Raw genomic sequence first — 23,037 nt, 5'->3', positions numbered from 1 at the left:
TTTGAATTATATGATGGGTATTCCTGTCAAGCTCGTATACCAATACCCAGCTGTAAAAACACCTCGATTGACGAGTAATGGAAGATACACAGTTTACGGTAGGGTATTTGTATACAAGCTCGACGTGGAGACCCCTATTATATTTGTAAATGTTTGTAGTAATCTGGGTGTATAACTTACATTCTAATTCACACTGACAAAATGATCTTAATAACAAAACATCATGGCATGTAAATATATTGATTTGTTAATTGTTTTAAATAGTTTATCGGCTTTATTGCCGTCAGGTTTGTCCTATTATCGTCCTGGGGGTTAATGAAGTCATAGAGATCTAATCTTTTACAATAAGATGCTCTTTAGTATGAAGAACCATCTCGTAAGAAGTAATAGATTTAGGACATGATAGGACAAACCTGACGATAATAAAGCCGATACCTCACATATGTTATAATTAGTTTCACGCGTATCAATACTACTAAGTCCCATTTGGCTTCATGAAGCTACACCCATTCGCAGCTTGTATCATGATTGTGCAAAATTCTATATAATACAATATAATAGTATATAGTAATAATGAATATACTTTATAAATTGAAAAACTGACTTCTGTTCAATCGAATAAAAGAGAGCTCAAAATATTCTGACCGTATTTCGAATTGCGTAGATCCAACAATTAGAATCAACTAATTTATAATTACTATTGCTCCGTTAACTTCAAACCCGATTCTTAGTTACATAATTTAATACAATTTTTCGAATGCGTACATATGATTATTTCAGTTTTTATAGTTGTTGTTTCTTCGTATAGCACAACACATGAACAGAGCTAACATCAATGCGAGTATTTCAATGCTTATAACTGCAGCGCCAACAGTGTACACCAGTTTAATGTTTTTCTTTATTTCCTTAACAAGTTTTTCCATGCAACCCTGAAAAAAAGAGAAAATATTAAATACCAACTCATTTATTTTAATATATTTTTAGATATATAATTATATATTTATAAAATATATTAATATTTTTAGATATATAATTATAGTTATGATTATATGGTATGTCCACCGTATCTAATATACCCTTCTCATAAACTTATTAGGGGTCTTCACATCGAGCTCGTATACGAATACCCAGCCGTAAACTGTGTATCTTCCATGACTCGTCAATGGAGGTGAGTATTTTTACGGCTGGGTATTTGTTTACGAGCTCGACATGAATACCCATATTGATTTCCTTGTTGCGGTGAAGCTATAGCACATGCACAAATACGTATTGGAGACAAATCGCGCCAAATGACCGAAAGTCGAATATCGACCATTTTTCATTTGAATGAAACTTTGCACACGTATTTGGCTTAGCAAACTGAGCATGTTTCACAGATAAAGAGATTTTTTACACCCATGAGATACATTCTAAAAGGGCGTATGTCTTTTGGCATATGTTTTATTCGAAGCATCGTAGTCCAAAAACCGTTGGTTGTATAGAAAAACTGTCTGAGAATGAGTTGTAGGGAATTGAAAATGCATCATAAAAAAATTATACACTGTACAAAAAAAAATTTTTTTTGACCAAAAAATATTAAAAATAAACATTAAATTTCAATTTAAAACAAAAAAAGTTGAATTTTTTTTTATTTTTTATTTAAATAAACTTGACGTTTAAACGCAACTTTCAAAAAAAAGTCCAGGATGGAGAAATGAAAAATATTTTTTTTATGGTAGATTGATTTCTTTATTGAAATTCTAATTCAAACATTTTTCAAAAAAATTTCATTCTGATGATTTTAAAAGAAGCAGAGAGTCATTCTTAATCAAAAAGGTCTTGGTAGTTAACATTCTAAAGCCATTGGTTTTCGAGTCATTTCTAATTTAAGCTCGAAAAATTATTAAAATTTAGGAAAATAAACGTTTTTCTTAATTTGTCCGTGGTATAAAAATATACAATTCATTCTTTAACAACAAAACGATTGAATAAATAACTCAGGCGCTGTACCTATACGTTCCCCTTTGCCGAATGTTTTATAAAAAAATATGTTTGTCGTGCAACACTGCCTACTTGTAAAGTACGCTACCAATATCCTATAATATCTGTTTTCGTATATAAATACGATTGCACTTCTTTAGAAGTGTTAGTAACAGTATGCATTTTATGAAGATAAATAAAGTGAAAATGGGATACACCAAAACCAAGTGCTGTAAACCCTTTCGGTGCTCATCAATCTTACGTAAATTAAACGAAAACGTTATTGCAAAATTGAAAATATTGAACTGTCAAGCTCATTTTAATACGTTTTTATCGATTTGTGATTCGTGTAGATTATATTGTATCGAAGTGAAAGATAAATTTGATCTCGAAGAGCATCCACACAATGGAACCATCAACATCAGAATGTGGAAGAAGCATTCTACCGACGGAGTTGCAACCATCTGCATCTGTATACGAATTGGCGGAGATACCATCAATCGTATCATCATATTCTCAAGAAAAATTTCAAAAAGAATACTTCAGAACACAGAAAATTGAGTGATTCAACAAAGGCCTAGCTGGAATCAACGTTTTACCGATATCACTGGCAAAGCTTAATCAGGAAAAATATCCTTAAAAAAAGTATCTGAACATTACTGACGGTAGAGGAAAAAACATTTTCGATTTTGATGCTGAAGATGACCTGAATTTATTGAAACGTAAAGCGAGAGACATGGACGAGATGATTTTGCAGCTAAAAGAAAAATTTACTGCGTCCGAATGCTCGAGGGAAGATAAAGTAAGAATACTTTCGGTTCTACCGAAATCTTGGAACCAACAAACGGTAACAGAAAAGTTTGAAATAACGAAATACATTGTGAAACAGGCTCGGCGCATATCAGAGGTTAGTGAAATATTGGCTATTCCTGACGTTAGGCTTGGACATGGATTGCCCCTGGAAGTAAAAAACGAGGTATTGCAGTTTTATGACAGTGACCAGGTTAGTAGAGCCATGCCAGGGCAAAGGGACTACGTTTCAGTGAGAAAAGATGGTAAGCGACAGCATGTGCAAAAGCGACTCTCAATGAATTCAATTCGTGAGGCTTACGCTTATTTTAAAGATATCAGCAAAACTGATATTGGGTTGACTTCTTTTAGAGCTTTGAAATCCAAGCACTGTAAATTAATTGGAAGCTCAGGATTACCCCGTGGTCCCCGTGGCTCTGTGGTTAGCGATGTCGGTCGGCTAGCTCTCCCACACGGTTATGATATTGGGTTCGATTCCCGATCGAGTCGAGGATCTTTTCGAGCTGGAAATTTTCTCGACTCAGCACTGGGGCACGGTGTATCGTTGTACTTATCCTACACATGCAAAATGTGCCAAAAACATCCAAATGTGGTTATCTCCGTGAATTTGAACATTGCCCAAGCCGTTTAGATTTTGAAAACAGTTTTTTTTTTTTTCAAAGAACTTGAGGACCGTTGTGTGAGAGAAATTCCTTTCGAACAGTTGATTGCAACAGATCGATGTAATATAGAGACACTTGTAAAATCAATTGATGAATTTGCATCTTATTTTTGTGAAAAGTTGGAAAAGTTGATAACCCACGATCACATAAAAACTCAACAGTCGACTTACATGAGAGAAGCAAAAAAATAATTTGAAAGATGATGAAGTTGTTATAGTGTGTGATTACTCAGAGCTGTTTTTTGAGAACCGTTTGCCCAATCGTCTTGTTGTTTAAGGGTGCGATATGACAGCGACGATCACTTCCATCAATAGTGATATGTCTGCCACGAGTACCTAGACTAAAGAAGAGGTATACCACAAAAGATCAAAACAATGGTCGCAGTGGTCCAAATCTTACAAAAAAAAATCATCTTGTTGTCAAAGAATGAATTCTATATTTTTGATCAAGCATTCCAATGAACGTATGGTTTTTGCTGGAGAACCACGGACAAATTAAGAAAAACGTTTATTTTCCTAAATTTTAATAATTTTTCGAGTTTAAATTAGAAATAACTCGAAAACCAATGCCTTTAGAATGTTAACTACCAAGAGCTTTTTGATTTAGAATAACTCCTCTGCATCTTTTAAAATCATCAGAATGAATTTTTTTTTTGAAAAAATGTTTGAATTAGAATTTTTATAAAAAAATCAATCTATCATAAAAAAATATTTTTCATTTCTCCATCCAGGACTTTTTTTTTAAAGATGTGTTTTAACGTTAAGTTTCTTCGAAAAATAAAAGGTGAAGAGGTTGTTTATAAGACACGACCGCAGAGGTAACGTAGAATACGACAGCCCGTCTTATGCCAATGTATTTCTTGGAATAGGTTTGGGAATGCACTGAATTGGGGTTAATTCTTCAGATAAACTTTGAGGTTAATTGTGTTTATCAATGCCATTTATTGACAAAGAAATATTTTTTCAACATGACAAATTTTTTATTTAGTTTTGAATGATTCAAAGTGATAATCAAATTCTACATGAGGTGATTTGTTAGCAATTATGAAAATTTCAACCGCTATACTGCTAGCACGCACGCTATATAGCAAGCCACGCACTCTAGCCACACGCTCTATAAACATGCACAGACACGCTAGACATTCACACGCTATATAGCAAACCACGCACGCTATATAGCGCTATAAACATGCACACACGCGCTACAGACATGCATACATGCCATAAACATACATACACGCTTTAAAGCAAGCCACAGACCTTATATATTAGGGATACACGCTCCAAATATTCACACACGTTATGTGCATACACCCTGTATATACATACGCTGGATGATGGTGGCTTCTCAAACCTCCTGGCGGTGCGAGTCTCTTTCAGTTTCGGGTTGTTTTTGCCCAACGATATCTGAATCGGATTACCGCTGGTGGGGTCCAACTCAGATCGAAGGGGAGCCGAACTGAAAGAGGTGGAACTGCGGCTAACCACTACCACCGCCGCTGTTGCCCGCTTCTGATCCACTTCGCCTACTACCATCGGTGTTGATGTCCGCTGCTGCTGCCTGCTGGTAGTAAACTGATTTGCTTGAGGAGAAACAGTCTCTTATATAGCACAAAGAGTGCATTCTCGGCTAACTAGGTACTCCATTCTGTCGTCCTATTTAGGGAAAGGCAGCAAGCAACCAATCAAAAATCGACATTTGCGTTTCGACAATGTTCAACAATTTTCAATATTACAATAGTTTGAACAATCAGATTACAATTTTCTGCTTATGGACGGGTGCTTAAATGATTTTCCAATCGATTGCTGCAAAAATGACAGAAATCGGTTGGAAACTGACTGGGTTTAAAACGTTTGAAATTGGACAATTTTTGTGACGCTCTCGATGTTTTTGGTTTTGAAATTGGATCCCTGTATTGAAATTGGGTCCATGTAATTGTTGCCGTAAGACGTATTCTACGTCAAAAATATATTCTTTTTTTTTAAATTGAAATGTAATGTTTATTTTTAATATTTTTTGGTCAAAAAAATTTATTTTGTACAGTGTATAATTTTTTTATGATGCATTTTCAATTCCCTACAACTCATTCTCAGACAGTTTTTCTATACAATCAACGGTTTCTGGACTACAATGCTTCGAATAAAACCCATACCAAAAGACATACGCCCCTTTAGAATGTAACTCATGGGTGTAAAAAATCTGTCCATCTGTGAAAAATGCTCAGTTTGCTAAGCCAAATACGTGTGCAAAGTTTCATTCAAATCAAAAATGGTCGATTAAGTTTTCGCGTATTTCCAGGTCATTTGAAATGATTTTGCTCATTGGTGTTGTTTTGTACCATGTTCTGTTCATGTATGTTCCTTTTCAATTATTTCAAATTCGTTTTCGCGGACTACACTTTTCACTCTGTAAATGTTTTTTATTCTCCACTTTCCGGAGTACACTTTTTCTGTCTTGGACTTTTTTTTCAGTCCCTGACGGCACTCGAAAGAAGCAGAATGTAGTTCGAAAGACACCAACACATTTCTACAAATGTGTCAAAATTTATCAGTTATGGTTCTCGCTCCCCAGCTGGTCTCGAGGTACGATGCTGGCCTAACAAGCCAGTTGTCGTAGGTTTGAGTCTCGGTTCGGGGGAGACTGTTAGTGTCAGTAGGATCGTAGCGCTAGCCCCGCAATTGTCCTGTACACTCAACAGTTGGCTGCGAAGTCTGTGTATAGTAAACAGAAAGGTCAAGTTCTGAATCGGAATGTAGCATCAAGGCTTTGCTTTGCTTTGGTTCTCGCTCCACGTGGTAAAAACGATGGCGATAATGACCAAAACAAAACAAATTGACAGCTACCACTATTATTACGCATACCGATGCAACAACCCCAAAAGTGTTTTTTCCAAGCTGCAAAGTGTAGTCCGGGAAGGTGTAGCACGATCGCGAAAACGAATTCGACATAAGCGTGCATTGTTTATCATCGTTTTTGAAAAATAAGTGCCCAGCCAGTATTTTCGAAAGCTCGAAAAACCTGGAAGTGAAGCGTGGTAGAAAAAACCTGGAAGTGAAGCGTGGTAGAAAAAACCTGGAAGTGAAGCGACCATGTACAGCATGCTCAAACAGGACCTAAGATGCCAGAGATGCCAAACTATCAAGAAACGTAAAGTTCACGGAGTATAAGTAACTACGAAGACGATAAGGCTCAGTACGTCTTGAGCTGCCCGATAGATCAGACGTGTTTTCGGTTGCTTGTGGATTAGTTTGATTACCTATAGCTTCAATATTTGTGATTTATTGCAGTGTGTCTTTAAAAGACTATCTGAAAGTAAGTTCTCATTAGTCTTTTTCAAGTCTACTAACTTGCTATTTGCAATTTGATATTATTTTTCAACTTTTTTAGTGTCACCTGAAATGGTAAGGCGGAAAAAGAAACCACGCATCGACACGGGGAAGAAAAGGGAGGTATCTCTTCCTGACACTAGCGTGTGCAGTGAGCATCCATTTGATATTCTTTCCAAGTAAGAAACCGGTGAAATTGAAATGCTTGAAAATAAAACCATTTAAAATAGAATTTGTTTAAAAAAGAAAAAAAGTTCCTATTGTGGTAGCAACACACTTAATTTATTTTCCCAACAGTTGATCGAGCTCAGCAAGGTTTTTAACAAACGTCAGCAATATATTTCGACGAACATTCAGAAAACAGGACTACAGGACATTTGAGAGTGAAAATTTTCGCTGTGTCAATTGTAACGACAACTTTTTTTCCCTGCCCGGTCCATTTAGCTATTGTAAAGGCAAGTCAAGGTAAACAAGATTCAATCTCCCAATTAAAACAAACTTCAAAACATATTGCTTATCATCCAATTGTGCCATCCAATTTTTCTACTCCTGCGTGCTGTCGCACCCCGCGCATAATATTGGAATATTGGTGAAGTGAATATTGATTCCGCTATGGAAGCATTAAAATGTGCAATTATTGATGCCACAAATTATTCTGTTCCAAGGGCTCAAGTTAAATTTGATTCACCTGATTGAAGAAAATCTGTAAATTTCTAATTCATTTGAAAAATGTACATGTGTATGAAAATTTACAGAAAGAGATTTAACATAGATTTACTCTTCTAAGAAATCAAAATCGACTGAAGATGAAAAGTTGAAAACATATTCGAAGTCTTTTGAAAGCTGGCGAAGATTCTTAATAATAAAACTTCAGAGCTATTCCAGTTTCAAGGGATAGTGATCGTTTTCTTGTATCCAATAAATAAAAAACTCAAAGACTTGTGCAGCAGTTTGAGTGTTCATAATTAAAATTTGAATATTGTGAGTCCAATTGAAAATGAAGTCACTCGTCAATACAGTGCCGGATTTAGACGGCAAATTTGTTTGTGAGGCCCTCTTTTCTAAAAACATTTGGAGGTAACGTTCTGAAAGGTGACGAGCAAAAAAAAAAAAAAAATTTATATATATATATATATATATATATATATATATATATATATATATATATATATATATATATATATATATATATATATATACATATATATATATAAATATATATATATATATATATATATATATATATATATATATATATATATATATATATATATATATATATATATATATATATATATATATATATATATATATATATATATATATATATATAAAAGGGTGCCAGCCTAAATGATATATATATATAATAGGGTGCCAGCCTAAATTATATATATATATATATATATATATATATATATATATATATATATATATATATATATATATATATATATATATATATATATATATATATATATATATATATATATATATATATATATATATATATATATTAGGGTGCCAGCCAAAATGGTCATCTCGAAATTCGAAAAAAACCTAAACAAATTGTTCACCTGCTCGAAAAAAACACCCTGTGCAAAATTTCAGCTCAATCGGACTTAAAATGACGTGGCGCAAAGCGGATGAAGTTTGGCCTTTTTGAATACCGAAAAATCACCCAAGGGGGGGGGGGGGGTGGTACGTGAAATTTCGGTTTTCGAAATTTTTTTTTGATGCCAAATGACTTAAAAATGCATGAAACGTCGAGAATTGGTGTCATCTAAAAAAATTTTTTTTGCAAAAATCTACTCTCTGGGACTCCCAGAGTTCTTTTGTAGGTTTTAATTAAAAAATTAAGTTTTTAAAAATTGAGCCCTTTTGAATAATTAATTTTTAATTTTTCTTAAATTAAATAATCAAATAATTGTTTAAGTGTAATTTTTTTGGAAAGACGGAATTATTATCTACAACTTTGTCAAAAACGTCACACCAATCAAACGAACCGAAGTGCTCCAATTGAGCTGAAATTTTGCACAGGGTGTTTTTTCGAGCAGGTGAACATTTTGTATAGGGATTTTTTTGAAATTTACTGGTCACTTTTTTCCATACAATGATTGGCGCCCTAATATATATATATATATATATATATATATATATATATATATATATATATATATATATATATATATATATATATATATATATATATATATATATATATATATATATATATATATATATATATATATATATATATATATATATTATTGCCAGGAATTATTCTGTTCCAAAGGCTCAAGTGAAATTTGATTCACCAATAATTGACGAAAATCTTCAATTTCTAATTCTTTTGAAAAATGTCCGCAGACGTCAATATCAACGTTCTCGTGACCCTGTTTTTAAAACTATTTATAAAGATTCGCAGAAAGAGATTAACCATAAATTTACTCTTCTGAGAAATCAAAATTTTGAGACTAAAGTTGAAAAATTGAAACCATATTCAAAACCATTTTGGAAGCTGTCGAAGATTCTTAAGAACTTTCAAAGCCTATTCCAGTTCTAAAAGATGGTGAACGTTTTCTTGTATCCAATGAACAAAAGGCTCAAAGACTTGCTCAGCAGTTTGAGAGTGTTCATAACTCAAATTTGAATTTTGTGAGTCCAATTGAAAATGAAGTCACACGTCAATTTGATTTAATTTCTTCCCAGAATTTTTTACCTGCAGAAATAATTGAAACTAACTTGAATGAGATTAAATCAAATATCAAAAATTTCAAAAATATGAAAGCACCTGGTGACGATGGAATCTTTAATATACTAATCAAACATCTCCCTGAGAGCACAATGGAATTTTTGAAAATTACTCCAATTTCAAAACCGGATAAGAATCCAGCTGAAGTTTCAAGTTATCGACCAATCAGTTTGCTTTCTTCAATAAGTAATCTGTTTGAGAGAATTATTCTTAACAGAATGATGTCACACATCAACGAAAATTCAATTTTCGCAGATGAAAAGTTTGGATTTCGCCATGGGCATTCCACAACTCATCAATTGCGGGGGCCTAGGGTGGTTGGTAACGTCTCCGCCAACCACGCTCGACGCCTGGGTTCGAATCCCACCGCCGACATAGGTGTCGATGGTTGTGAGGTGGCGTGATCCACTCACAACCAACCCAACTGGTCTAGATTCAATCCTAGCCGACACCGGGAGATTTTCTGAGGCGAAAAATCTCTGGGATTACGCCTTCCATCGCATGAGGAAGTAAAGCCGTTGGCGCCGGTCCGTTGATAAATGGGTCGTGAGTTAGGGTCCTGGGTGTGGAGTCGCCTCCCTGGGCGTCGGTGATTGGCCACAACAGTGGCGGAACTAGACCGACGGAAAATAAGCGAGAACAAAAAAAATAAAAAACTCATCAATTGCTCAAAGTTACTAATATGATACAAGCTAACAAATCTGAAGGTTATTCCACTGGAGCTGCTTTTTTAGACATAGAAAAAGCATTCGACAGTGTTTGGCATAAAGGTTTGATTGCGAAATTGCAAACTTTTAATTTTCCAATTTTCCTATTCAAAATTTAAAAAAAATTATCTTACTGATCGAACTCTGCAGGTTGTCTATCAGAATTCAAAATCTGATAGATTTCCTGTCAGAGCAGGTGTACCTCAAGGTTCAGTCTTGGGTCCAGTCCTGTACAACATATTCACTTCAGATCTTCCTGATTTGCCTCCAGGATGCACAAAGTCATTGTTCTGCGATGGCACAAGCATTTCCGTAAAAGGAAAAAGTCTTCGTGTCAAATGCAGTCGATTGCAGAAAAGTTTAGATATTTTTTCTTCCTACTTGCAAAAGTGGAAAATCTCTCCCAATGCTTCTAAAACTCAAATGATAATTTTTCCGCATAAGCCTAGGGCTTCTATCCTCAAGCCAAACAATAATCACGTTGTCAAGATGAATGGGGTTATTTTAAGTTGGTCTGACAAGGTTAAGTACTTGGGACTAATTTATGATAAAAAAACTTATTTTCGAAGAGCACATTGAGAGTATACAAGCCAAGTGCATCAAATATACGAGATGTTTATATCCTCTTATTAACAGGAATTCTAAATTTTGTTTAAAGAACAAACTTTTGATTTACAAACAAATTTTTAGACCAGCAATGCTTTATGCTGTACCGATCTGGTCAAGTTGCTGTTCAACAAGAAAGAAAACGCTCCAAAGGATTCAGAATAAAATTCTGAAAATGATTTTGGAGCGTCCTCCTTGGTTTGGTACACTCGAATTACATAGACTTACTGGTGTTGAACCATTAGAAGCTATGTCAAATAAAATTATTAACAATTTTCGACAAAAATCGTTGCAATCCTCAATTGCTACGATAAGCTCTCTTTATAGCCAATAAGTTAGCAATTAAGTTAGTTGTAAGTTTACTTCCCCTTTTCTGACAAGTAGGTTTAAATCCCTACGAATGATAAGTCCTAATTGCGAAAGCAAATAAATCCTAACAATTAAAATTACAAATTTCTAACAGTGTTGAGAAGTCACCATTTGTGATTGGACACACATACTCATTATTTACTAATATTTATCATAAATACTTAAGCTACTAACAAATCCCCCCTTAAAAAAATACTCAGCACACCAGGCATAAAAAATTTCCTCAGCTCTGCTTGCGTTATGTAACATGTGAACGGACTTTTATGAATCAATAAGGAAGCGCTTATCTATAACGTAACGCAAGAATAATTATTGTTGATCTCCTTTCCCCCTTTGCCATGGTTTTTGTTTAAATTTTCCGTATGGGTTGTAACACTTTGCCAACCCAACACTCTTTCCCGTTTCCTGAGCGTTACATAATTTGTAAACGTTCCCTCGCGATATTTCTGTTTTAGATCAGCTTTACTTTACTTGAAACATTATGGCGCAAAAATCAACGTTTTGGGTCAAAAAATGTTGCGTTACGTCATATTGGACTGAAGGGAATGTCCATTAATTAAGTACCGTAAATAAAAACTATTTTCGACCCCCTCTTTCCTCTAGGTAACGCTCTTTGTATAGATCTTAAAAATTTTTAGTATTAATTGCGACGTTTTGTCAGATCTTTACCTCATCCTAAGCGTTACGTATTTTTGGACGATCCCTATACGACATTGCTGCTTTAGGTAAGTTATATTATCTATCGGGGGGTCTAGAACAATTTGTTTTCGAACATATATTTGTAATTGAAAAACTAGTGAAATGGAAATAAATAATATGTTTCAGAAATACAAAAAGTTATCAGGGTTCTCTGATCGTACTGAAATATTCAGGGTTGTTTTTATTTATATAACAAAACAAAGCTTTACATAATATCAGATTTTTTGAAAAGGGTTAAGAGGGGTAAAAAAGACCCTTGAAAATTTGGAGTCGAAAATCAGCTGAAAACAAATAAAATGTTGTGACTTTGAATACATTGATTTTGATTGATGATTGATTTGATTGATTTCTTAAAATCCTATAAAAAAATATAAAATGCCGGTTGTTAAGGGTTGCTGTCGTGGTTTCATTATAGGATATTTGCATTTTTCTTCAAAAAATGGTGATTATTACAACTCTTTTTTGCTTGTCAACAAAACTGGACCCTGTATCTAAGCTATACGTTTTATAGAGCAACTCAATAGCTTTAATTTGATGTTATTAAAAACTGCGCCGTTTTAGTAACGACCGAGAAAATTTCATTATTCATACATGTTTTAAAACATTATTTAAACCCATTGTGTCAGGAGCGCAACTACGTTTTGTATTGATGTCCCCCAATCGAGCTTAAATTTGTTTGTTCATTCATGAAATAATTTGTACATATAAGTTTTTTGGGAAAAGTGTTAGTGGAGTGAAAAGGTCTCCAACCTGTATTCACGTCTGGTCTAGAACCAGGGGGACCCCTGGTGTCGAAAGGCCCGGGACATTTGCCCTCCCCAATTAAATCCGGCCTGGTGAAATGGCATTTTGAACTCTAATGTCCAGGTGCTGCTAAAATCATAATGTTACTGTAACTTTGAGTAGAATGCATCGATTTTTCTGCAATTCGGTATGCTTACTGAACCATTGTACCAGAGATGGTCGAGTTTGGCTTTTTTCAAACCCGTACCCGAATTTTGTTTTTCGGTTGAAACCCGATCCCGACCCGTAACTTTTTTTCCGACCAAACCCGAACCCGAAAATTTTATTTTTGGGAAACCCGAACCCGACCCGAACTCGAAGCTGTGAAACCCGAGCCAGACCCGAACCCGAGATTTTTTTTGGAGGTCAATTTTTTAAACCAATTTGAGACTGGGATGTTATAGAGCTATAGCCTGCTATAGCCAGCATTTTAAATGTAGGTACAAAATGCAGTTGCGCTCCTTGTGTAACAGGTTCAAATGATGGCCCAAACCTTGTTATAAAAAAATCGATTTATTTTTAAACGGTGAACTTTTTGAATACGTCCAATAAAAACTCTTGAGTTGATTTATAAAACGTATTGTTTAATTGTAGGAACTAGTTCTGACAAAAAAACTCCAAAAATCACCATGTTTTTGAAGAAAAATGTAAATATCTAATTATGTAACCTCGACAGCAACTTCCAAAAACCGACATTGTATATTTTTATAGGATAGAATTACCATATCAATTTTCAGAGAAATCGATTAGTCATTGCTTTTTTTGTCTTTTCAGCAGTTTGTACACTCACAATTTTCGAGTCTTTTTTACCCCACTTTACCCCTTTCAAAAAATCTAAGATTATGCCAAACATTGTTTTATTATATGAAAAAACAAAACTTGAAGGTTTCAACACTATCTGATCGGGCTCCCAGCACCTCAACCCCTTGATAAGTATACATAAGTCCCATTCCACCAGCTTTTCAATTACAAAAAAAATGTCTGAAAAAAAAATGTTCTGGACCCGCCGATAGAATATTTCAATTTTAGTAGCATATCAAAGGGAACACCTTGAGCTTTCGAATAATGAGTATAAGAGCGATACTAATTTTTTTCGGATAAGTTTCTTCTACCAGAGACACCGTGCAAAGCCTTGGTGTTACATTCAGATTCGGAATTTGACCTTCTGTTTGTTATACACAGACTTCGCAGCCAACTGTTTAGTGTACAGGACAATTGCGGGGCTAGCGCTACGATCCTACTGACACTAAAAGTCTCTCCCGAGCCGAGACTCGAACCTACGACGACTGGCTTGTTAGGCCAGCATCGTACCTCGAGATCATCTGGGAGATACGATATATATTTAAAACTTACACTGTACTAAAAAACAGGTTGTTCATGGGGTTACCAAAGCTACAAAGGACAAGAGGTACCAACGGTCGCGGGAGTTGCTCGGTTGGCGCGCAGATGACGAGATTATTTTTTCGGACGAGAAGCTGTTCGTTTTGGAGCAAACAGTCAATCGCCAAAATGATCGAGTTTGGAGTGTGAGCCTTCAGCAAGCTCCTGCGGACAAGCTGAACGTTGTAAACTGCCTATTATTTTTATCGATAAAGGGGTCAAAAACGCAGCGTACTACCTGGACACGGTTTTGAATAAAAATGTTCTGCCTCAAGCTGGACTATTGTTTGAAGACGATTACTACTGCTTTCAACAAGATGGCGCTCCATCCCACACCGCAAAAGTTGTTCAGGCGTGGTGTGAGGAAAACTTGACCGATTTCATTTCGAAGAATGAATGGCCTCCGTTGTCTCCGGATCTGAATCCACTGGATTATTTCGTGTGGGGATACATAATGTCGAAGCTGAACGACTATAAAATAACAAATTTGGAGCAATTCAAGCGAGCTATTACGAAAATCTGGGACGAGATGCCGATGGAGCACGTGCACGCCGCTTGCGACGACTTTTCGAGACGTCTGAAGCTGGTTTGACCAGAGAAATGTGGTGTAATTCCGAGATATCGTTTGTGAAGTATCTTTATGAGTTACTGAATAAAGCTATGAAAGCAAGATTCAGATTTTCTTCTTATTCTTTGAAATATTGAGATTTTCCTGTGTGACCGGACTTTTTTGTCACCCTGTATACCTATAAAAATGCAGTCTGGTCTGTCTTTCTGTCTGATCCATATAGGCTCGGAAACTACCGAGCCGATCGACGTGAAAATTTGTATGTAGGGGTTTTTGGGGCCAAGAAAGGTTTCTATGATGGTTTGAGACCTCTTCCTTCTCTGGCAGGGAGGGGTCCCATCCAAATGAAACATACATTTCTGCACAACTCAAGAACTAATCAAGCAAATAGAACCGGATTTGGCATGTGGATGTTTTATAGGGTTACAAAAATGTCCGCATTAGTTTGACACCTCTCCCTATTCTTGAAAGGAGGGGTTCCATACAAATGAAACACAACATTCTGCAAATCTCATGAACAAACCAACTAAATGGAACCAAATTTGGCAGGTTCATGTTTTAAGGGGTGAAAAATATGTCCATAATGGTTTGACACCCCTCCCTTTTCTGGGAGGGAGGGGCCCTATACAAATGGAACACAAATTTCGCACAGCTCAAAAACCAATCAAGCAAATACAACCAAATTTGGCATGTGAATGTTTTCAGGGGTGAAAATTATATCCGTAATGATTCTTTTGGAAGGGAGGGGTTGCATACAAATGAAACACAAATTTATGCATATCTCGAAAACAAACAAAATAATTGGAACCAAATTTGGCAGGTGGATGTTTGTAGGGGTAACAAATATGTCCATAATCATTCTGTGCCGAACACGCATCAGTATAGGACGTGTTTGGTGATCGCTCCGATAGAATATAAAACAAAAGACGCGCGAGCAAGTTTTGGCATTGTTTGCCTGGTCGAGTGAAGGTTCAAGGTCGCCCGCCTTTGTGCAACTGTTTCGCATCGTGGCTGTTTGCTGGTGCGTAAGCCGATTTGGCTGCTAAGTGATTTATGCTACAGCAGTGGACGAGAATTTCAACACAAAGGAGGAAAAAGAAGAAGCCAACAGTTGACAGCGAGTTGTGTCGCTGTGCTGAGTGATCACACACCCGGCTCGCTGCTGGTGGCTGTTTGGAGCTGCTGTATTGGTGCTGCTGGCTGTAACGGCTGCAGCTTCGACCGTTCGGACAACCAACCCTGCTGAAAGGAGAAATAAGAGGTACGTGTTCTGTCGGCGCTAGTGCGCTAGATTTAGCGCGATGGATGTAGATCCCTCGCCTCCCGTGCCACCATCCCCAAACCCCTCCGACCCTGTCCCTCCTGCCAACCCTTCCTTTGTTAATTCTCCAGTCCCCCCTCGCCCCAGGCTTTACCCGGACGGATCTCAGGGCAACTTTACTGTTTTCTTTCGGCCAAAAGCAGGACCGAAATCGAAACCGTTAAACATCCTGCAGATTTCGAAAGACCTGACGGAGGGGTACAAGGCCGTGACCGAAATCTCCAAGGTCAGACCCAACAAGCTCCGTGTCGTGGTCAGCGACCTGGAACAGGCCAACGCTATTGCTCGCTCCGAGCTTTTCACACGCGAGTATCGCGTTTATATACCCGCACGAGACGTGGAGATCGACGGTGTCATAACCGATTCGAGTCTGTCGGTCGAGTGTATCTTGGCAAGCGGTTTTGGCTGCTTCAAAAATGCTTTGTGTCACGACGTAAAAGTAAAGATCATAGATTGCAAGCAATTGCGGTCTGTGTCTCTTGTCAACGGCACAAAAGTGTACACTCCATCAGACTCCTTTCGTGTTACGTTTCCCGGATCTGCTCTCCCTAGCCACGTCTCGATCCACCGGGTTCGTCTGCCTGTGCGATTGTATGTACCCCGTGTTATGAATTGCACCAATTGCAAGCAGCTAGGCCACACAGCTGCCTACTGCTGCAATAAGACACGATGTAGCAAGTGTGGAGAAACTCATGCGGATGATTCTGCAGTGTAAATGCTGAAAAATGTATTCACTGCGGGGAAAACCAGCATGAGCTCTCCACATGCCCGGTGTACATGCAGCGCAGAGATAAAATCAAGCGGTCACTTAAGGAGCGTTCAAAGCGATCTTACGCTGAGATGCTGAAGAAGACCGTGACCACTTCTACCATAACATCGAACCCCTTTGATCTGTTGTCCTCTGATGAAACCGATTCTGACGATTCACCAGCGGGAACAACTTATGCCAATCCTGGGGCGTCTAGAAAGAGGAAAAATATTTCCTCTCCTAAACTTCCCCGAAAAGGTCCTCAGATTTCCCAAAGTGAAATGAAAGTTACAAACAAACCAAACAGTGCTGCGGAAAAACCGAAGCAAACTCCTCCTGGGCTTGCAAATTTAAAGTCCCAGAAGGAGTTCCCAGCACTGCCAGGAACATCTAAAACCCCAGTTGTTCTTTTTGCACTCCCAGTTGATGAAACAAACTCTGGATTAGTGAAATTTTCTGACATTGTGGACTGGATTTTTGAAACTTTCAATGTACCCGATCCAATTAAAATTTTTCTTACAGCCAGAGGCGACGCGTGACCAAGTGGGCCACCTGTTCAATCGACATTTGCAACATTAAAACAACAGTATTGCGATAACAGATTTTAAAAGTTTTATTTATCAACATTTATTTATATAACAAAGGAATCCTTCGGTTTACTTTTAACGCAAACTTGTCGATAATATCGTCGTAAAATAATGGCGTCAGCATCATCTCATGGAGTAAATCTTTCTCCACAGCCATCATCATAATACCAAATAATCGAATCTGCCCCGATTTAGACCGCAAATAATTTTTGATCCGTCGGAGAACCGAAAACGTTCGTTCGACGGACGCCGTTGTCAGTATCATTCTGGCCAGCCGAAGCGTTTCGGAGAAAGTTTGATGCAGGTTTTGTCCAAGGACAAACGAAATTAAATACAATATATTTTTGCCTCTGAACTCTTCGCGCGAGTAAAGAACGGTCAGCTCATTATACAGCTTCGCTTCATCGAATTTAGAATGGTACGAAATAAGCATTTTCAAATTCTTTGTAGGGAATGTGACATTGAATTCGGCAAATTTTTCGTGATTCAACAAAATGATGAATTTGTATTCATCTAGTTCTTTGAATCGTTTAGACATTTCGTCAATAATTTTGTCAATAATAAAGTCATATATGGGACGATAATTGATACCGTTGCTATCAGTGATCGTTTCGCCAGAAACATCAATTGCATCATTAAGCGTTCTGTAGAAATGATGCTCTGCTTTGAGCTCTTCGATGGAAGCGAGGCAAGCCTTGACGTTACGTAAACATTCTACTACGTCCAATTCTTTTGTTTGCAAAATTTGATACAGTACATCTGTATGTGCAAAAATATTAGCAAAAAGTTTGAGCAAGAATACGGTATTGAATTCAAGCATGAATGCGTGAAGACCTCTGGCTGTAGTACAAGTTTCAGCATCAAAGACACTGTCGCCAAGATAAATCTCACCTAAACATTCATTAATCGCTGCATAATTCGAATCAATTATTTTGATCATACGCGAATTATACGACCATTTGGTCTTGCAAACATTTGGTATGTGGGTCTCCATAAATTGCTTTAATGTCTCGCTGCGTTTAGGTGACTGCGAGAAAAATGCCGCGAGTGATGAGATCGTGTTGAAAAACCTTGCTGATTTATTGTTATTTGTGCACGAGTGAAGTAGCACCAAATTAAGCACATGTGCGCGGCAGTGGATATATCCAGCTTTTGGAAACCGTTGCTTCACCAATGTTTGCACTCCAGATTTGTCCCCGGACATTACAGCAGCTCCATCATAGCTCTGAGCTACAACTTTGTCACCATCAAGACCAAAATACGCTGCTATTTCATCAACGTGTCCGGCCAACGCAGCGGCGGTTTTGTCACTGCTAACGTCTGCCAATCTAACGAGCCTTTCAACTGGAGTTCCTAAAATTTTAATGAACAAAAAAATGTTTGAGCCTCGTTGAATTGAAAAAAAACAACTATTTGTTAACATATTTGCAAAATATATTTTATGAATATTTCTTACCATCGGGCCGTAAGTAGCGCAGAGTACAAGATAGTTGCGATAACCGAGCCGAATCTGTTGATTCATCCATCATAATGGACACGAACTCAGCATCAAGAACTTCTCTTTTAATTGTTTGAAGCATGTAGCTTTCAATGCATTCTATAAGCTCGTTCTGAATTCCTCTCGACGTTCCGCTGAAAACTTTATTATTTATAAAGTCCTGGAATGCTGGATCCCTGGCGGCGATCAACGTGCAGAGGTCGTTATAATTTCCTCTGTTCGTGGAATCGGAACATTCATAATGTCCGCGAAAGGCGAGACCGTGAGTGCCAAGGAAACAGGTGATCTATGACCTATGGCTATGGCCAAGTGCTTCGTCTAACCTCATTTGCCCGAACATCGATAAGGCAAGTGAATTGTTTATGTGATCTTTAGAGCTCGAATGCGTTTTAATTGACGCAGAAAGGTGATTCAGATCACTATATCCTTCCTTGCTCCAAACATTTTTTTCATTGGCGCTACGGAAAAGCAAACATGGCCAGCAGAAAAGTTTATTTAATTTCGCCGATCCACACAGCCATTGCTGGTCATACGATGACACATTAAAGTTGCGGGACATAATTTTCCCCTTCAACTTATACGTGGATTTTAATTGTTCCATAGGTGGACGAGGAACCGGATGTCCAATAACTTTAATTTTTTCTTCCATGGTTCTGGCGGCAAACGGGCGCTTTGCATTTACTCAATAATGCAATGATCCATAACGTTGTCCATCTGGAAATCCACGCAATCTCCAGTAGGTATATGGTAGTTTGTGATGATTAATTGAAATATATCTCGCGTAATTTTTCAAAGCGACCTATCTAACATTGAGAGACTCTCTTTGTTTACTTTCTCTTCAAATCAATAATTATGTTATTTTTTCCATATTTCATAACACTCAATGCATAGTAAGCAAGACAGTATTACTATCTCTCGATTAAGGGGAAGAAAGCTTAGAAAATATATATAATGACGACGTAATTAACGAAACAAAGTGAGAGAGGAGAGAATCTGTCATTGTTACTTAGGTCCCTTTCAAAAATTACGCGAGATATGATGAAGTAATTAAGCTTTACTCACCACGTATCGTTCCTTAAACGAGATTGAAATTTCACACAAGAAAGCAACAGAAATTTGAAAGATGGAGCAATGGTAGTCTTAGCCGTCACAAACAAATCAAAAGCAACCGTAACGTGAGCAGTCAAACATGTACTATACCATTCTAGTTACCATACTATGGTTCAAGTTATTGAATGAACAACATCGAGAAAAATGGCTTGAATCGAAATCACACATCAACGAAAAAACACCCTACATCTACAATAACCATGAATGAATTTGTTCGATTTTTCATTTGTATCGCACTCAGCGCTGCGCGACACTTTTTTCTCACGTGAAGAATAATGTCATCAATGAGGAAATACATGAAAACCCTTCGCTGCACTCTCGGCTTTGCATCGACAGCTGACGCTCGCTTGAGCGTTGAGAGCTGTGTACTCTCGCGGCCTCTCTCAAATTTCAATGAACGAACATCAAAGAATGGTGGGCGTGGGGGTCGGCGTCGGCGGTATCGTTTCCATCGGCTTGGTTCAACATAATTTTTGAACCGCAAATGTCATTTTTACGCAAGGCTGCGTATTAGTAGTGGTGCACGCTTTGTGTACATAACTGGCTGCGTACGCTATAGTACTTGAAAATGCAGAGAAGTGTTTGAATGAATGCTAGTTCAGATAAATGATTTGAACAAACGGTAGTCATTACTGCTTATCTCGCTGTGTTGTGTTGTATTACGGGTGAACTGTGTTGCGGGTGGGTTGAGTAGTGTAGAGTGAGTTTAGCCAGGTTATATTCTTCACGGTGGAGAAATAAATAGAAATTGCAATTGGTGGAAATAAATTGAAAATCAAAAAAATGTTCGAATGTTCGAAATAACATTAAGGTTACAAGAAAACTTAATGATGTCAGATCCATGCTACAAATGAGAAATAATTCGAGTAATTGTTCTGAAATTGTCTACCTGTCCTATGAACAGGTTGAACAGGTGGACGAGACGCCTCTGCTTACAGCATTCCTCCCAACAGTTAGATCATCTAGAAAATCTATAACGAGCGTCTTAGCAGAGTGATTGAGATCAATCAAAGAAATAGTTATCGGTTTCCGTTATACTCTACTAAATTTTTTGGAAATAAATATTGAAATTCAGTCCGCAAATATATATTTCGACTGTGACGTACAGTCTTCCTCAGTGCTCATGTGGACTGGTAAAGAGCAAAGCGCAAATCCTGTTTTTTTATTTGTAGTAGGTAAAAATGAAAATTTAGCACCCTTAATTGGAGTTAGGTAGGGAATTATGCGGTCGATTGTTTACCGTACCATGTCTGGGGTTTTTGGGAAGCAGATTGAATAGCCATGAGGGGTGATTACCTGCGTCTTTATTGAGAAGCGTGCATGAGTGTTGTTTATAAATTTCTAAACTTTCAGCTACGTCTAATTTCCATAAATTATTAACGGGGCGGAGGAGGTGAATGTTATCCGAAGTTAGTGGATGTTCCTCGTTAAAAATATGTTCAGCCACTTTTGATTTGAAATGGTGTGGTGGGGCATTTGTTGAAACTTTACTTGCTTGCTAAGACGCTCGTTATAGATTTTCTAGATTTGACAATGGCATCCAAGCCAAATGAGCCAAATAGGTTTTTAAAGTTAAAAAAGAGCATTGCGGGTATCCACAAATCTATTTCCTTTCTTAAAAATTGTTTGAAATATCATGTCACTCCCACGAGTCATAGAGTAAAAGTTAAAAGTCCTATAGCCCCCTCCATTATGAAACATATGGAACGAGAGTGTTTGAAAAGTAGCATCAAGTTTCTTTATAGTAAACTTAGCTCCACAACTCTGGAATGTTATTCACTTCATTTAAAACTTGCCAAAGAATTTCCTTTTGAATTTCAAAATTTTCTAACTAAAGTTAAAGTAGCCGAAAAGTGTGAAGGGGAAAGAAAACGAAAATTGGGATTGAAAAAGTTAAATCAACTGCTTCTACGAAATAACACTAGTAGAAAGACAGCCAAAGTACACCTCATTGACGACTTTGTGGTCAATAGGTCTTCGTACGAGTTTTCACAACCCCAGCAAAATCTTCTAAATATGGGCCTAAATTTCGCAATTCCTTCACGACCCAATATTGAACAATCGATCATCGATATAGAAGCTGGGATGGACAGTTGTAAACTTTCCACAGAACAAACTGGTGAAGTACGCCAATTTTTTTCAAAAATTACTAAGACACTGCCACGTCATGAAAATTCGTCTGATTTAAAGACAGTTGAGGAATTACGTAAAAAACCTGTTTTCTATTTAAAAGCAGATAAGGGGAACAAAACCGTCATCATGGACAAGTCTGACTATGATGAACAAATAACCCAAAAAATTGATAAAGGTCCATATTGGCAACTGCGACTCAATCCTCTTGCTGATATGGTAAAACGTGTAGAAAATACAATAAAAGAATGCAAACCCGTTTTGGGTAATGCGTTACAAAATCTTCGTGTTTCAAATCCAGTTCTTCCAAGAATAAAGGGTCTCCCCAAAATTCACAAACCTGGAAATGAAATGAGAGAAATTATCTCAGCGGTAGGGGCTCCCACAGAAAAATTGGCTAAATGGGTGGTAAAAGAATTTCAAGCCATGCCCCATAAATTTCCAAGTCGATCAGTAAAGAGCACCGGAGATTTCGTTGAAAATTTAAGATCCTCGGGTAACATCCAATCTGATGAGATAATGGTTTCATTTGACGTTACGGCCTTATTTCCTAGCGTTCCAGTGAATGAAACCTTAAACCTTTTAGAGGACTGGCTTCTTTCCCAATATTTTGATAATACTTGGAAAAAGAAAGTTGACAGTTTGTTGAAACTTTCACGCCTTTGCATGAAAGAAAACTACTTCACATTTCGTGGTAAATTCTACAAACATACTAAAGGGGCACCAATGGGGAATCCTCTTTCTCCCTTTCTATATGAGCTCTTCATGGCAAATATAGAAAGTACATTAGAGAAGAGGAACATCTTCTCATCTTCCAACCGATTCGATGGTGGAGGTATGTGGATGATATTTTTTGTATTTTGAAAAGGGCGGATCTTGAAACTTTTTTCATATCCCTTAATAATACCCATAAAAATATAAACTTCACAATTGAAAAAGAACTTAACAACAGACTCCCTCTCTTGGACGTCGTTGTAGTCAGAAAGTCTACGGACTTGGAATTTGAAATTTATCGGAAACCC

General features: G+C 37.1%; 1 protein-coding gene across 1 annotated transcript in view; it reads right to left on the bottom strand.

The window, feature by feature from the left end:
• Positions 1-23,037, bottom strand: part of LOC129718237 (tetraspanin-2-like) — a 211,968-nt gene continuing 188,931 nt past the window's right edge. The window contains exon 5 of the mRNA XM_055668813.1: positions 1-929. Coding sequence (XP_055524788.1) covers positions 777-929 — 153 coding nt within the window. The 3' untranslated portion in view covers positions 1-776. The remainder of the gene's footprint in view (positions 930-23,037) is intronic.

The sequence above is a fragment of the Wyeomyia smithii genome, chromosome 1 (assembly GCF_029784165.1).
Source record: "Wyeomyia smithii strain HCP4-BCI-WySm-NY-G18 chromosome 1, ASM2978416v1, whole genome shotgun sequence".
Classification (NCBI taxonomy): domain Eukaryota; kingdom Metazoa; phylum Arthropoda; class Insecta; order Diptera; family Culicidae; genus Wyeomyia; species Wyeomyia smithii.
Note: the sequence above shows the minus strand (reverse complement) of the source record. Positions and strands in the feature narration are given on the sequence as shown.